The sequence below is a fragment of the Anguilla anguilla genome, chromosome 3, assembly GCF_013347855.1.
Source record: "Anguilla anguilla isolate fAngAng1 chromosome 3, fAngAng1.pri, whole genome shotgun sequence".
Taxonomy (NCBI): Eukaryota; Metazoa; Chordata; class Actinopteri; order Anguilliformes; family Anguillidae; genus Anguilla; species Anguilla anguilla.
The window spans coordinates 26830729-26847192 of NC_049203.1; the positions used below are offsets into that span (position 1 = coordinate 26830729).

The 16464-nt window shown below is 48.4% G+C and overlaps 1 protein-coding gene across 7 annotated transcripts in view; it reads right to left on the bottom strand.

Moving 5' to 3' along the window:
• The window catches only part of herc2 (HECT and RLD domain containing E3 ubiquitin protein ligase 2), a 118593-nt gene that overhangs the window by 65204 nt on the left and 36925 nt on the right, over positions 1 to 16464 (bottom strand). For all 7 annotated transcript variants that reach the window (XM_035409773.1, XM_035409779.1, XM_035409774.1 and 4 more), the window contains 15 exons: positions 13532 to 13760; positions 12425 to 12549; positions 10917 to 11095; positions 10296 to 10480; positions 9106 to 9261; positions 8586 to 8771; positions 7662 to 7832; positions 7279 to 7382; positions 6651 to 6801; positions 4806 to 5020; positions 3829 to 3961; positions 2916 to 3043; positions 1920 to 2115; positions 1312 to 1448; positions 57 to 233 (listed from right to left, as the gene is read on the bottom strand). In XM_035409773.1, coding sequence (XP_035265664.1) covers positions 57 to 233; positions 1312 to 1448; positions 1920 to 2115; positions 2916 to 3043; positions 3829 to 3961; positions 4806 to 5020; positions 6651 to 6801; positions 7279 to 7382; positions 7662 to 7832; positions 8586 to 8771; positions 9106 to 9261; positions 10296 to 10480; positions 10917 to 11095; positions 12425 to 12549; positions 13532 to 13760 — 2472 coding nt within the window. The remainder of the gene's footprint in view (positions 1 to 56; positions 234 to 1311; positions 1449 to 1919; positions 2116 to 2915; positions 3044 to 3828; positions 3962 to 4805; positions 5021 to 6650; positions 6802 to 7278; positions 7383 to 7661; positions 7833 to 8585; positions 8772 to 9105; positions 9262 to 10295; positions 10481 to 10916; positions 11096 to 12424; positions 12550 to 13531; positions 13761 to 16464) is intronic.

Here is a 16464-nt window from a genome sequence, read left to right on the forward strand (position 1 = left end):
ATGCGATACTGCTATTCTATCTCGATTTTAACATCCCAAGTTTCCCATCCCATCACCTGTTTCAGGAGGCACTTCCTCATCTTCTCCACGTCCAGAGGTTCCTCCTTCAGGGCGAACTCGACGATGGTGGCCATGAGGCTGGACTGGGGGAAGGTGCCTTGGACGCTGTGCTTCAGCCATTTGTACTTGTGCACGCTGGTCACCGTGGACAACAGGGGCTGCCACTTGTCCTGCTGCTCACAGACAGACAGACCGACAGACACACAGACACCAATGTTCACATACAAGAACATAGGAACATAAGGATACATCACGACAAGAACAAGCCGAATCAGCCAATTCGGATCGCCATTTATGAGCAAACTGAAGAGCATCCAGCACTGTGTCATTCTAAGGGCATCTGCCTCTCTGTCTGACCAGGCATGCTGCTCCATGCATTAACAACTCTAAAAAGAACAGAAAAACTTTGTGGTATGCGTGTACAGTTTACATTTACCTAATTTACACCTATCTCTCTTGTCCTGCTGACAGAACCCAACCAAAAAATCAAAACCTTTACTTACTCATCTGTGGACCTGGGGTACGGGCCTCCATTACAAATAACTATGGGGCTGCCGTACGCAAACATGGATTTGCACTGTGCATTTTATATTTTCCTGAGCAATAAGTGAGCATAAGAGTATGAATTTACCACAGACTCACAGCATGAAGGTGGTATACATGTAAAAGTGTGCGAGAGACAGCTGGCCAGTGTCAGAGAGAGAGGCCGGACACATGTAACCACCCCCTGAGCTGGGGGAGTTTAATTAGGGCCTGTCAGCTGGGCAGGCAGAAACATTCTGATGCCTTTATAAATAGACTAATAGGGGGGCGGGGCCAGGGTATTACTGATCCCTGCTGCGATCAAGCGCTCAGAGAGAGGGAGACTCTGTGGCAGTGCGATGAAGGATTTCAATCTATAGCCAAGAGACAGAGAGAAGGAGGGAGAAGGGTGGGGTCCAGAGACAGAGCAAGAAGGGTACAAGAGAAAATAAAAAGGAAAAAGAAGGAGATGGAGAGATAGAGGAAGAAAAATATATGAAGGAAATGAGTGAGACAGGAAAGGAGAGGAAAACAGAACAACAGGAGAGAGAGGGAGAGGGTGAGTGCACGTGAGAAGGAGAGAGAGGAACAGAGATAAAGAGAAGGAGATGGAGGGAGACAGAGAAAGCAGATAAGTGAGTTAGAGAGCAGGAAAGAAAGAGAAAAAGCAGAAGAGAGAGAGAGAGAGAGGGAGGGAGGGAGTGAGAGAGGAGGAGGCCGGAGGTCCACCTTGGGCGACTTTGCGGGCGCGGGCTTCTTGTCGGCAGGCGCGGGGCTGATGGGAACGGCGCAGGGGTCCTCTCCGTCCGTCTCGTCGTTCTCCAGCTTCGACTCCTCCACGTCAGCCGACTCGGACTTCTTAGGCACTGAAACGCACCGATAACAACGCGCCCGTGAAATCCATCCGCACGGACGGCACTTAACACCTCCTCGTGTTACCCAACACACAGTCTGTGCACAAATATCAAAGTGCTTACAACGTTCAGGTTAACAGCCTCCTGCCTCTGAAGGACAACATATAAAGTGTATGTATACTACGAACGCTACAAATAGAATTTGACAAAGACACAAGGTTGGCAATGTACTGCAAGCCAAGTCCATTTCACATTTAGTCAAAAAATTATCTTGATTCAAAACATTCATACACAACTCAACTCAACTCACATATATCTCCATGTACACAAGACATTGATACAGGTACACATATTGTGGAGGCGCTCTGGTAAAGCCAAATGAACATTACCAAAGCCAAATTGCCAAACAGGCACGCATTTAATGTAGGGAGGCTGATCGTTAAGTCGGTTAAGTTTGTGTGAGAGCACGTAGCCCCGGTCCACCTCTCTTCCTCCTGCTGTCGCGGATCAGCTTCTGCGTGATCCTCTTCCAGCGCGGCTGCGAGCTGAGCAGCTTCAGCTTGGACACGATGGACAGGTCGTTGCTGACCGCCGGCCGCAGCTCGTTGAACAGGAAGCGCAGGCGCTCGATCACCGGGGCGCACACCTCTTTGTAGGACCGGCCCTGCTCCTGGTGAGTCTGGGGTTAGGAAGCAGCGCAGGGGGGGGGTCACAGGAAGTGCGCAAGCGGACACAGGAAGTTATAAACTCAATTCAATTAGCATAGCGTAGCGCTCTTCACAGTCACAAAGACGCTTTACAGAGATAAACGGGAGTAAATTAAATGAGGCCATGGCACAGCACAGACCTCAGGGATACACCGGAGATGTTCTAGTAAGTGCATTCAGTTTCGATCAACTGATACCCTGAAGCAAACTTTGTCTTTTTTTTATTTTGAGAGCATTCTTCAGTGTGCTGTGGCTAACTGGGCCATAACCTTCCGGCAAAAACCTAACACAGGAGTGGGCTACCTGCTAAAAACGCTATCGAAAACACCACACAAAGATAAGAACAAACCTTAAACTATTGCTGATTTGATTCATATCATTTAATTCAGTTGTATTTGTAACATTTCATAACTGTTTGTCATGCAGAGCACCAGGGTTGGGGTCAATTCCATTTAAATTAAGTCAATTTATGTTACGAAAATGCCAATAAGCCTCCACGAGGAATTTTAAATTAATTAAATTCAATTAATTTCATTTCAGTTTGTTACGTTAATGTTACACTGAAATAAACGGGACGAAATGTTGATACCACAATTTTGTATTGCTGAAACCAACACTGACGTTCACCACATCACCCTGGATACGAGCATCAGCGAAAGTGATTGTAATGCGATTTCCAGAAGTGAGTGAACTGATATAGCCATTAAACCATTTAACATCCAAAACAACTCTCTAAAATGAATGAGAATGCACAAAGAAATGAGAATTCTACCTTAATCAAAGAGCACTTTGCCTGGTACACCATCCGACACACGTCAATCACAGATTTGGGGAGGGATCTCAGTTTCCCTTGGTCCACGCCCAAGGCACATTGCTTGATAAGTGAGAGAGCGACGTGACCTGGAGGGGGAGGAGCCAACACAGCGGTCAAACATGCGCGCACACTATTCACACATAAACGCTTTAATGACAAAATCATACAGGGAGACACTGCACACCATCCAGCTCTGTCATAGCTCTAGTCCAATATCCCTGCAGTAAAGCAGTTGGGACGGTAACAGAAGCTTGGATTCCGCTTTCATTAAACTGGCATGCATTTTCATAACATGACATTCATGATGGAGTAAACTGCAACTTGCATTTCACAAAACCTGGTAGAACATACGCCTGCATAATAGACAAAGCCAACTTTGAACTGTAGAGGGTGCCAGTGATAAAGAAATTATATATACTGGTCGGTCTGAAAAAGCAATGGTCACTCGATTATTTGCATTTTCCATCATTATATTGTGTTTCCACCACTTCTAACCAGCTAGCTAGAAACTGCTTGCTAGGCAACTTGCTTGCTAGGCAACTCTCCTTACCAGAAGGCTACAGAGATTTTCAGACCCTACAGAGATTTTTGTAGTATGTAAAGACTGAATCTCATCCTGTGGCTTCAGTACTTGAAAATTTATAGCATTGGCTTGCTAGCTAACTACACTACACAGATTAGAAAACAAATAAAGCTTGTGTACATAACTAATGTAAATTGATATAAAACTTGTGCCTCAAAGTGTATTACATTAATATATTACATAACATAAAATTCAACCTTTCTCTAAGACCGAGCAGAATCCCCTCCCTTTATATAACTGCAGTTTGAGCGGGAGGACCAATGCTATCCCAGAGTCGCTTGCGGTTACCGAGGTCCTGGTGCTTGAGCAGGCAGCAGAGCAGCAGCCGACCCACTTCCTCCACAGGGTGCTCCGGAGGGAACACGATGGGCGTGATCAGGTGGTACTGCTTGCAGCAGCGCTCGATTTGGCACAGGAAGTCCTGGGAGCATTGGAGAGGAGAGCACGTCAGCAGAGCGTCCGCGTTTTCCTCACCCGCCGGAACCCCATTATCCAAATAACGAGGGCCCGAAAGTGGCCTCCGCCTCCCCAATCACTACACACCCTGCCAAAGCTCTTTCTATCGGTCACACATCAAGTGCCGATAACACAAACCCAACAACAACCTCAGCAGGAATATTACCCAGAGGTTACCCACAGTTGATCATTCCAAAACTGTATATTTGCAAATTCACATTATTTTGTGAGATATGCACCCAGTATCCTACTTTAGTATCAGCCACAATTACAAAAAAAATCTGAGTGGGCATGTAACATTTAGCATACTGCAAAAAGCATGAAAAGATACCCAACAAACTCGAACACCCTGTATAGCAACATTATTAAACCTTATTAATGTTTCTTAATATTTCATATTGGATATTTTGCTAATGGGGAAGTAAGGGGTGATATGTCACGGAATTACTGAACTATGCGCTAGACTGACTATCAAAAATCACTTACGACCTACATATAATAACCTACAATATGCTGAAATAAAATATATATAGACATTACCAATACTTCACAAACATACACATTAATGCCACTTTCCAATACTGTAAGGTGAAAACCTAGATGTTAAAAACAATTATCTGTATATTTTCAAAACTTTCACAGAAATGATATGATAGGTACTATATTCCATTTCTCAAAGGGAGTCCCCAGATACTGCCCTGTGTTCCACAGGTCACATAAACAGCCCTTGCTCTATGCTGACTGGGCAGGTTACTGTGTTCCACAGGTCACATGACCAGCCCTCGCTCTGTGCTCATTGGACAGGCTACCTTCACAGTGTGGTCCTGGATGTTGTTGTCAGCGATAGCTTGGAGGAAAGGCTGCGAGTGGTCGCTGAGGGTGAGTCTGCGGGAGTTGAGCTTGGCCTTGTCGGGCGCGGTGGAGCCTGGCAGGCTGCAGTGGTCCTCGTCCTTCTCCTCGTTGTAGTTGTAGTGGATCTGGCTGGTCTGCAGGCCCCCAGAGAAGATGGATGACTGGAGCCACTCTGAGAAGAACGACACGCATTTTTATTTTTATTTAACCAGGCGGGTTCACTGAAATACAGATTCTCTTTTACAAAGGAGAAGCCAGGGCAGCTAAATATACACAGAACATCCCTGGAATAACAGATATCAGCAATGATACAGAATAACAACAACTGAAATGTTTGTTGGTTCTCTAAAAACATAACAGTATGATCTACAACGGTACATATATAAAAATATCTCTAATCGTATATTAGTATCCAATAGTATAACAGCAATTTCTTGGTATTCTTTTTCTATTGAAATCATGATATCAAATTTTAATTAACAAATTGTTGGGCACTGTCACACACCATTCTATGTAAAATGTCAATTTTAGAGACTAGATCATTTTAGTTTTAAGGAACTTTTCAAGCACTAAATGAAAAAGGATCTGTTTTTTCCAGGTAATTCCAGTACTTAAATTTCAGGGCATCAATTTCAAGCACTTTAAGCACCTCGTAAAAACAATAAGAAATACACACAGTAATTACACTCTTCCAGCAATGCTTCAGAGACATGACAATTTAAATGTAAGTGAACAGAAGCATTCTAAATGGAGAGGGTTCCCCAAGGAATCCTGATAGGGAAGTCACACTGATGCACCTTCAACATTCCCCTCTAAATTCTGACCATGTTCATACAGTTCCACAAGACAATTTATAAATATAAAGCCATATAAATATTTCTAATGAAGGAATTAGAAGTAGTGTGGGTAAAATAGAAAAAGTTAAGTGAAGCTTAAATGTTAAATGTTACATGAACAGAAATTGTGAAAGAGGTTTACTGCTCAAACAAACTGACATCACTCCTATGTCTACAGTAGTTGGCTACAACTGTCTGTCGATTTGACCATCGTGTATCTTTTTTTGGACTAAGGCAGGGATTACAGGGGCTAGTGCCTGGATGACAGGGGCTAGTGCCTGGATTACACTGGCGGGCTATTTTAAATTCCAGAGCTCGCACCCTGCTGCTTCCACCCATCACAGAGCTCTGTCCTTCAGTAGTAAGTGTTTCTGTGCAATGGGACATGATTTTAAAACTATTTTTCAGGTTCATAATACACATTTCATTTCAAATTTAAAAATGAATTATAGACATTGTTCAGAACCAATTGACCTAGTGACAAGCAACCTGCCACAATGTCTATGTGCACGCTCGCTAACGAGAGGCACAGACTCCCTAACGACAGGCATGCTCGCTAACAACAGGCACGCTCGCTAGCGACAGGCACGCTTGCTAACAATAGGCACACTCGCTAACAATAGGCACGCTTGCTAACGACAGGCACGCTTGCTAACAATAGGCACGCTCGCTAGCGACAGGCATGCTTGCTAACAATAGGCACGCTTGCTAACGACAGGCACGCTCGCTAACGACAGACACGGTCGGTAGCGAGAGGCACGCTCGCTAACGAAAGGCACGCTCGCTAGCGACAGGCACGCTTGCTAACGACAGACACGCTCGCTAACGACAGGCACGCTTGCTAACAATAGGCATGCTCGCTAACGACAGGCATGCTCGCTAGCGACAGACATGCTGGTTTGCTAATGGTAGCAGGAGAGGTGCCGCGATCCCTGGGCGAAACGAACAGCGGCGGACGGTACTCACTGGCGCACTCTATCTCCATGGGGGACAGCGGCGTGCTCATGGCCAGGTAGGAGGCGTGGAGCCCCAGCAGCAGGCCCAGGTTCCTCTCCGTGTCGATCAGGGGCGAGGACAAGCTGCTCAGGTCCGGCGTGGTCACAGTCTCCTGGTTGGGCTGAGGAGAGGGGGCAAGTTAAAATGAATGGCAGCAACACCTTTCCTAATCATACTTAATGGAGAGCGAGATTCACTGTCCTTATTCAAACCCAGTTGTTACTTTTGTTTATTGCGGTCGTAATCTAACCAAATAATGCTCGATTCATTTCCATAAATTTTGTGTAAATTGTTTTCCAATACCAAAAAGAATGCAAGCAGTGACTTTGCAATGACCTTTAAAAGCTTGAGGGAAAAGGCAAAAGCGGCTGCTAACATGCAAACCTATTGCACCGACACCACAATGTATACATGAGCAAGTTTGAAGTGGGGTGGAAGGTCTTCCCACTTATGCTATTGGGAGCAATTTGTATAAATCAAGCATGGTTTTCAACATATGAACCGCTGGGTATTTGTATTACCATCTGCAGATGGTAAAGCTAAACATTTTATTTATTTGGGCGAATAAAAAAAAATAAAACAAAGACAAGATACATACCTCCATGTACTGCCCCACACAGAAAGCCTGCATGGACTCCCTGGTGTCCTCGAACTGCAAGGCCGCTTCAAGAGCAACCACCGGGTCTTCTCCTGCAAACTGGGCTAAGGGTGGAGATAACCCGTTAAACCAGGGAATCATAACATGGGGAACAAAGCCAAGGATAACATCTCCCATTAACAAAACAACGATATAACCTTGTCCTCACTAAAAACAGATCAGCAACGCTTCAATGAACGAAATTCCTACAGTAGACAGGAAGGCTTTAGAGCTTTAGACAGGAAGGCTTCAGAGCTTCTTCTATCATCCCAAACGGCTACAGAGAGTCCTTGGCACGGGACACCCTGCATGTTTGGGGGTTCGGAAGTTTTTGCGGCGCTTACCCAGAATGCTGTTCCCCGTGAGCGACTGCGCCTGGAAGTCCTTGATGTCGTACACCTTCCCTTCGATGACGGTCCAGAAGCCGCCGTCCTTGTTGTGGTTCTCCAGGTCGGCCTTGCGGATGAGGGACACCTCCTCGTTGTTCCGGGAGCTCTGGCCGGAGAAGAAGGAGCCTGCCACGGCGGGACGGGGAGGAGAGGAGGGGAGCGGGTTAAACAAATCTCACCTCCACAAGCCACCACTTCAGCTCATTCAATCTGAATACGGCTCGACTTCTAGTATAAAGGTTAAAGGGCCTGATTTATTAGGACCTTCAGCATGTGAAAAACCTTTCAGCGTATGTGAAACCAATAACATGACCCATGATTGGGCACGGTATTTTTTTGCACCAATCATTGGTTGTGTTATTAGTTTTGCGTGTGCCAAAAGGTTTTGCACATGCTAAAGGTCTTAGTCAATCAGGCCCAAAGTATGTACTCTAAGAAACATGACTTCTGGTCTGGGAACACACAGATGATTGTGTATTAGAGACTGCATACTGTAGGTGACACCGTCTGGCTGAGTCAATAACAGTGCCCCAGAACCAGGGAGCGGCCAATGACTCAAGCCACAGGAGGAATTAACGGAAATGTACCTCATTAAATTTCTTTAAAGAGTAATACAGCGAGTGTCTGTTGAAAATCTTGCAACAAGCTTTTTTTTCCAGGCGGACATCTGTTTAATTAAACCTCCCGGTCTTCTGTCAAGAACACTGGATCCATCCCTTCATTAATTCAGAGATTATTATTTACTCTGTTTGGTGTCTCGGCTTGACTAACAGCCCACAGCTAAAATGGTACGGCTGTATCCCTGAAGAGCTGAGATTACACAGAGGCGAGCGACCGATTGGCCGGGGCCCGTAACTGCAGCAGCTTCCCGTGGCGTACCCATGATGCCCGGCCAGGCCAGGTCCTCGTTGTCGTCGCTCTCGTGCCCGGGCGCCAGGTGGTTGAAGCGGTCCAGGTGCTCCAGCAGTCCGGCCAGCAGGGGGATGGAGCCGGTCTCCTGCATGAGACCCGCGTCGATGGTGAGGAGCAGCACGATGGACACCACCAGCTCAGGAAGGAGGACACCTGCAGCGCACCGAGAACGTAAACATCCTCAACAGCCAATCACGTACAGTGAACCTGCGCCACAACGAATCAAGAACAGCAAATGTGCTCAACGACCAATCACAAAGCAAACATGTGCACCAGCCAGTCCCATACACTGAACTTGCTCAATGAACATACTCAGTGAACCTAACACAACTCCACATTCGCCAATTCAGTTAGTAATGCCACATATTTAACCTCGATAAGACAAATTCACGGATGAAATTGAAATACGCATTTACGGTTTCACTGGTGAATTTTTATGAAAAATAAAGTTGGGCAGAAAAAGGATGATGATGCGAAGCTCTCGTACCTGTGAGGTCACCCTCGATGATGCGCGACACCTCGGCGAAGTGGCGGTGGCCGGCGAAGGCGATGCTGGTGGCGACGGGGAGGATGTCTCCGATGTGGGTGCACAGCAAGGCGATGTACTTCTTCAGCAAAGAGCCCACGCCCAGCAGGTCCGGATCTGCATGCAGGGTTTCACATTCGTAAAAAAGGAATTAAGAGTGACCTGCAAAAGGGCCTTCAGACTTAGCTCAACAGCAGAACAAGGTCACGTAATTTAGGTAAATTCCACATAGGCATCATTTTTCCACACACCTTTTTTATACACCATAAAATTACGGTACAGTATTTCTGAAACTGCTCATTGTAACACTGACGTGACAGACAGTCCCATTGATACGTATGGCAGCCCTACATTCAGCTGCAACAGACCCGACTGCCCCAGGTCCACAGATGAGAAAGTAGGAGGTTTTGACTTAACTTTGAGTTCCATCAGCAGAACAAGGGATCATAACACAAAGGGGGAATTAGCTAAAGGTAAATAAGGTACTGATATTTAGAAGGACTTATTATTATTTTAAATAGACAGCAATACATGGCACATGCAGATACCCTCAGGGTGGATGCTAGTTTGTAGGTAAATGGACAGCCTAGATAGGCTTAAAGGCCTGTTCTTGTCATTATGAGTTCTTGTGTACTTATGTACCTTGTACACAACGCTCACTTCCTCACTGCAGGTATGAGACCAAAGCTACATCAGCAGGAAGCACATTCGACTGCAGTGCGAGCCCTCACCTTTATTATTTTATTATCTTTATTTCAGGAGACCAATTTTTTAAATGCCAACAGACAAACAATTGACCATTCCTGGACAACTACGATAAATGAATGGAGAGCAATTTCTTTAATCAGACAGACAGTTTGATGACAAAGGGTAATGGCTTCCACCTTGCCGCTGAAATCATGCCTCTCTCTGGAACTGACAGCAGCCCTTGTTAATCAGAGGTAACGTTATCGCCTGCCCAAGGACAAAAGCCAGAGAAGCGGCTCACATCAGCCGAGATGGGCCTCCTTAACGCTCCGTCAGCAAGGTTATGAACAAAAGGAGGCCGTGCTTTCACCGTAGGGCTCCTGGCATAAAATGGAAGCCGAGCTATTTTCACTATCCTAAGAGGCGATCCCTCCTGTTAGCCGCGGCGGCTAGCCTGGACTCACTGTATCCATTGACGACCTCCGGCCCGTTCACGCCCAGGTACAGCTTGCTGACCAGGAGCCGCTGGAAGCGGAGGAGCAGGTCCAGGGAGGCCGAGCGCTCCTTGCCAACGTGCTCGGCGTCCAGGCAGCTGGAGATCTTCCTGGCCACGTCCTTCAGCCTCGCAATGGTCTGGGAGGCGATGTTCCTGAAGACGGGGGATACAGAGGAGGAGTGCTGTTCTGGGATCAGAGTTCCCCTGCTCATGGCCCAACTTGGTCCATTATGAGCTAAATGGACAAACTGATCTGAGATCAGCACTACTACTTTCAGCTGCTAGATGAACAGAGGTCCAGGACCTAGCTATGAATCAGACATGGACTCATGCCAACAAGGTCAAAGACTTGGAACGGAGCATCAGTGACTCAAGACTCAGATGTGCTCTCAGATGTGTTACAGGGATTTCACTTGCATTCATGGTCCATTAACACAATTACCACCACGACCACACACAAACAAGCACAGACACATACGCATGTTTGCACATTAATGAACGCAAACACACAAACCCACAAAGCATGTGTATGCCCAAAATTTTCACAGATATTGTGGAAAACCAGATGATCACGCTCAGTGTGGGCTACCTGAGCAGCTGCTGTACCAGCTGTACCAAGGGCAGGCTCTGTTTCCCCGCAGACTCGTAGATCCCTGTGTTTATGAGGTCTTTGTCCAGCGGGGTCCTGCTCCTTTGCAGCGTGGATGCGTTGGCCTCTTGCTCGTCAATCTCCTTCTCCTTCTGAGCCTCCTTTTTGGCTTCAATGTCCTGAGGAACCAGAGTTGAGCACGCCATTTTCACACAGGGAATTTAATTGCTTGCGCCTAGCTGCCGTCCATCAGCTTATCTCCTCCCCCGCACCCACTCAGTTGCAGTACAAGCGGTAACCGTGACAGGCACTGTGTTGTTCTCTGATCACACACACCGTGGAGGGATTAATCCAACAAACATTTCACAGTAAAAAACATCTCCAAATCAAAAACCTAGAGACAGGAGATATTTTCCCCTCTCTATCCTCTAGAGAAAAGATAATCCCTTTTGAGCACTTGTAGTGCGAAAAACAAAACAAAACAAAAATCCGGCATCATGCATCTGTCAGACTGGCTTTAAGTTTCTACCAAAAATAAAATCAGAGTGAGTGGAGTGAAGCTGGGAAATACATTCGCGGCAGACGTAGGAAGTTCAGGCGCACCCCACAAATTAAAAACAGTGACTTATATCTCAGTGACGGCAGCATTCACGGCCAACTCCAGTCAACCAACCAATAGAACAAAGTGCCTACATCCAACAGCCAATTACAGACAGCGTGCCATATTAAGCAACCAATCTCACCCTGACTGCACAGAGTTGGTGCCCAATCATAAACCGCTTTCATCAAATACCAAGAGGGACCAGGCTGATTTTCAGATCTTTAATTTCTCCATTGTTTATCCAGGTGAAACCCAGTGAGACAGAAAGCTCTTTTTCAAGGGAGCCTGACAACACGAGCGAAACATCGGAAAGACTGCACTGCAAAAAATGTCTTAAGTGTCTGAGTCTTGTAATAAAAATTTTTTCATTGTCCTTGTAAAAAAGTTGAAAATAATAGCTTGTTTAAAGCTACTGTTCGTTTGACAAGTGAAATTTTCATGCCTCATTGTCAAATTTTGAAATCAGTCTAAATGGCAATATTTCTGTCTTAATTAGCAAAGAAATAGAAATAATAGTTTAAGTCGAAATAAAAGACTAAAATACTTCCTGAGATTGGCTTATTTTTTGTTTTTTTCTGCGTGTGGAAAAGCTTGGTGAATGTAAGACACTGACCTGTATCTCAAACGCACTGACCTGTATCTCAAATGCACTGACCTGTATCTCAAACGCACTGACCTGTATCTCAAACACCCTGACCTGTATCTCAAACGCCCTGACCTGTATCTCAAACGCACTGAATTGTATCTCAAACGCATTGACCTGTATCTCAAACGCCCTGACCTGTATCTCAAACGCCCTGACCTGCATCTCAAACGCACTGACCTGTATCTCAAACGCACTGACCTGTATCTCAAACGCACTAGCCTGTATCTCAAACGCACTGACCAGTATCTCAAATGCACTGACCTGTATCTCGGCTGTAATGGCGGCATTGAGGGCCGACTCCAGACCTCCGTCTGCCATCAGGCTGCTGACCAGCAGGTCGATCATGAAGCGCCGGCCGGGACTGACACTCATCTCGTTCCCAGACACTGAGAGGGGACACGGAGACAGACAGCACATCAGTCAGGATTACCAACACGTTCCCTTTCATACAACTGCGTGTGCTGGTTAGTAACAGGTTGCATTTCATATTCAGAGGTTGTTCTAAGAATTCAAAATTTTACCATTTAGAACTTTATAGGAAATACGGTCAAATTTCACCTTGTGTATTGTTCAGCAATAGCGCTAAGACACAGCCCTTTGTCTAGATTCAATATCATTTTAAGATTTGCTTTTCAATCAGTGGAAAGTGTGAATCATTTTAATTTAAATAAGTCGCCTTTTTGCATCAGTGATAATTGGAATCTGATAAGGCATTCCTATTGTATTCAGTTAATCATCTGCCCTGTATCTCCTTCAAGTCAGCAACTCTGAAGTTTGCATCTCTGAGGTTCTTCTGCATGTGCAGCAGGGACATGTCCTGGGTGTGTGCTGGGTGTGCCCTGGTTGTGGTCTGGGCATGTGGGGGGGGGGGGGGGGGGGGGTGTTTCCTGAGTGTGTCCTGTAAATGTAATGGGTGTGTCCTGGGTGTATTCTGGGTGCGTTCTGGGCATGGGGTGGGTGTGTCCTGGGCGTGTCCTGGGTGTATTCTGGGTGCGTTCTGGGCATGGGGTGGGTGTGTCCTGGGCGTGTCCTGGGTGTATTCTGGGTGCGTTCTGGGCATGGTGTGGGTGTGTCCTGGGCGTGTCCTGGGTGTGTTCTAGGCATGGGGTGGGTGTGTCCTGGGCGTGTCCTGGGTGTGTTCTGGGCATGTGGTGGGGTGTGTCCTGGGTGTGTTCTGGGCGTGGGGTGGGTGTGTCCTGGGCGTGTCCTGGGTGCGTTCTGGGCATGTGGTGGGGTGTGTCCTGGGTGTGTTCTGGGTATGGGGTGGGCGTGTCCTGGGTGTGTTCTGGGCGTGTCCTGGGTGTGTCCTGGGCATGTGGTGGGCGTGCGCTGGGTGTGTAAGGCACAGCGACGCCCCGCCTCTCTCACCCGCGCTGGGGAGCAGCGATGACAGCGCTCTGGCCCTCTCCTCGGCGGTGGGCAGCAGCACAGACCAGCCGCTCTGCAGGACGGCCTGAGCGGCCGACTGCACGGTGTTGAGGACGCCGGCATTGCTGGCCAGCGTCACCACCGTCTGCTTCAGGCTGTTGAGCAGCACGCTGCCCAGGCCCAGGCCCAGCTCCTCGGGGTCCACCTGGTTACTGATGGCGGCGTGGAGCTACGGCGCGGGAGACCACAGGGAGAACACGTCACGGACCACAGGGAGAACACGTCACAGACCACAGGGAGAACACGTCACTCTCACGCTACAGACCACAGGGAGAACACGTCACTCTCACACTACAGACCACAGGGAGAACACGTCACTCACACGCTACAGACCACAGGGAGAACACGTCACTCACACAGGACAGACCACAGGGAGAACACGTCACTCACACACGCTACAGACCACAGGGAGAACACGTCACTCACACACGCTACAGACCACAGGGAGAACACGTCACTCACACGCTACAGACCACAGGGAGAACACGTCACTCACACGCTACAGACCACAGGGAGAACACGTCACTCACACGCTACAGACTACAGGGAGAACACGTCACTCACACGCTACAGACCACAGGGAGAACACGTCACTCACACACGACAGACCACAGGGAGAACACGTCACTCACACACGCTACAGACCACAGGGAGAACACGTCACTCACACACGCTACAGACCACAGGGAGAACACGTCACTCACACGCTACTGACCACAGGGAGAACACGTCACTCACACGCTACAGACCACAGGGAGAACACGTCACTCTCAGGACAGACCACAGGGAGAACACGTCACTCACACGACAGACCACAGGGAGAACACGTCACTCACACACGACAGACCACAGGGAGAACACGTCACTCACACACGCTACAGACCACAGGGAGAACACGTCACTCACACACGACAGACCACAGGGAGAACACGTCACTCACACGCTACAGACCACAGGGAGAACACGTCACTCACACATGCTACAGACCACAGGGAGAACACGTCACGGACCACAGGGAGAACACGTCACTCACACACGACAGACCACAGGGAGAACACGTCACTCACACGCTACAGACCACAGGGATAACACGTCACTCACACATGCTACAGACCACAGGGAGAACACGTCACTCACACGCTACAGACCACAGGGAGAACACGTCACTCACACACGACAGACCACAGGGAGAACACGTCACTCACACACGACAGACCACAGGGAGAACACGTCACTCACACGCTACAGACCACAGGGAGAACACGTCACTCACACGCTACAGACCACAGGGAGAACACGTCACGGACCACAGGGAGAACACGTCACTCACACACGACAGAACACAGGGAGAACACGTCACTCACACGCTACAGACCACAGGGAGAACACGTCACTCACACACGCTACAGACCACAGGGAGAACACATCACTCACACGACAGACCACAGGGAGAACACGTCACTCACACACGACAGACCACAGGGAGAACACATCACTCACACACGACAGACCACAGGGAGAACACGTCACGGACCACAGGGAGAACACGTCACTCACACGCTACAGACCACAGGGAGAACACGTCACTCACACGACAGACCACAGGGAGAACACGTCACTCACACATGACAGACCACAGGGAGAACACGTCACTCACACGACAGACCACAGGGAGAACACGTCACTCACACACGCTACAGACCACAGGGAGAACACGTCACTCACACACGCTACAGACCACAGGGAGAACACGTCACTCACACACGACAGACCACAGGGAGAACACGTTACTCACACGCTACAGACCACAGGGAGAACACGTCACTCACACACGACAGACCACAGGGAGAACACGTCACTCACACACGCTACAGACCACAGGGAGAACACGTCACTCACACACGCTACAGACCACAGGGAGAACACGTCACTCACACACGACAGACCACAGGGAGAACACGTTACTCACACGCTACAGACCACAGGGAGAACACGTCACTCACACACGACAGACCACAGGGAGAACACGTCACTCACACGCTACAGACCACAGGGAGAACACGTCACTCACACAGGACAGACCACAGGGAGAACACGTCACTCACACGCTACAGACCACAGGGAGAACACGTCACTCACACGCTACAGACCACAGGGAGAACACGTCACTCACACGCTACAGACCACAGGGAGAACACGTCACTCACACGCGACAGACCACAGGGAGAACACGTCACGGACCACAGGGAGAACACGTCACTCACACACGACAGAACACAGGGAGAACACGTCACTCACACGCTACAGACCACAGGGAGAACACGTCACTCACACACGACAGACCACAGGGAGAACACGTCACTCACACGACAGACCACAGGGAGAACACGTCACTCACACACGACAGACCACAGGGAGAACACGTCACTCACACGCTACAGACCACAGGGAGAACACGTCACTCACACGCTACAGACCACAGGGAGAACACGTCACTCTCACACGACAGACCACAGGGAGAACACGTCACTCACACACGACAGACCACAGGGAGAACACGTCACTCACACACGCTACAGACCACAGGGAGAACACGTCACTCACACACGCTACAGACCACAGGGAGAACACGTCACTCACACGCTACAGACCACAGGGAGAACACGTCACTCACACACGACAGACCACAGGGAGAACACGTCACTCACACACGACAGACCACAGGGAGAACACATCACTCACACGCTACAGACCACAGGGAGAACACGTCACTCACACGCTACAGACCACAGGGAGAACACGTCACTCACACGACAGACCACAGGGAGAACACGTCACTCACACACGCTACAGACCACAGGGAGAACACGTCA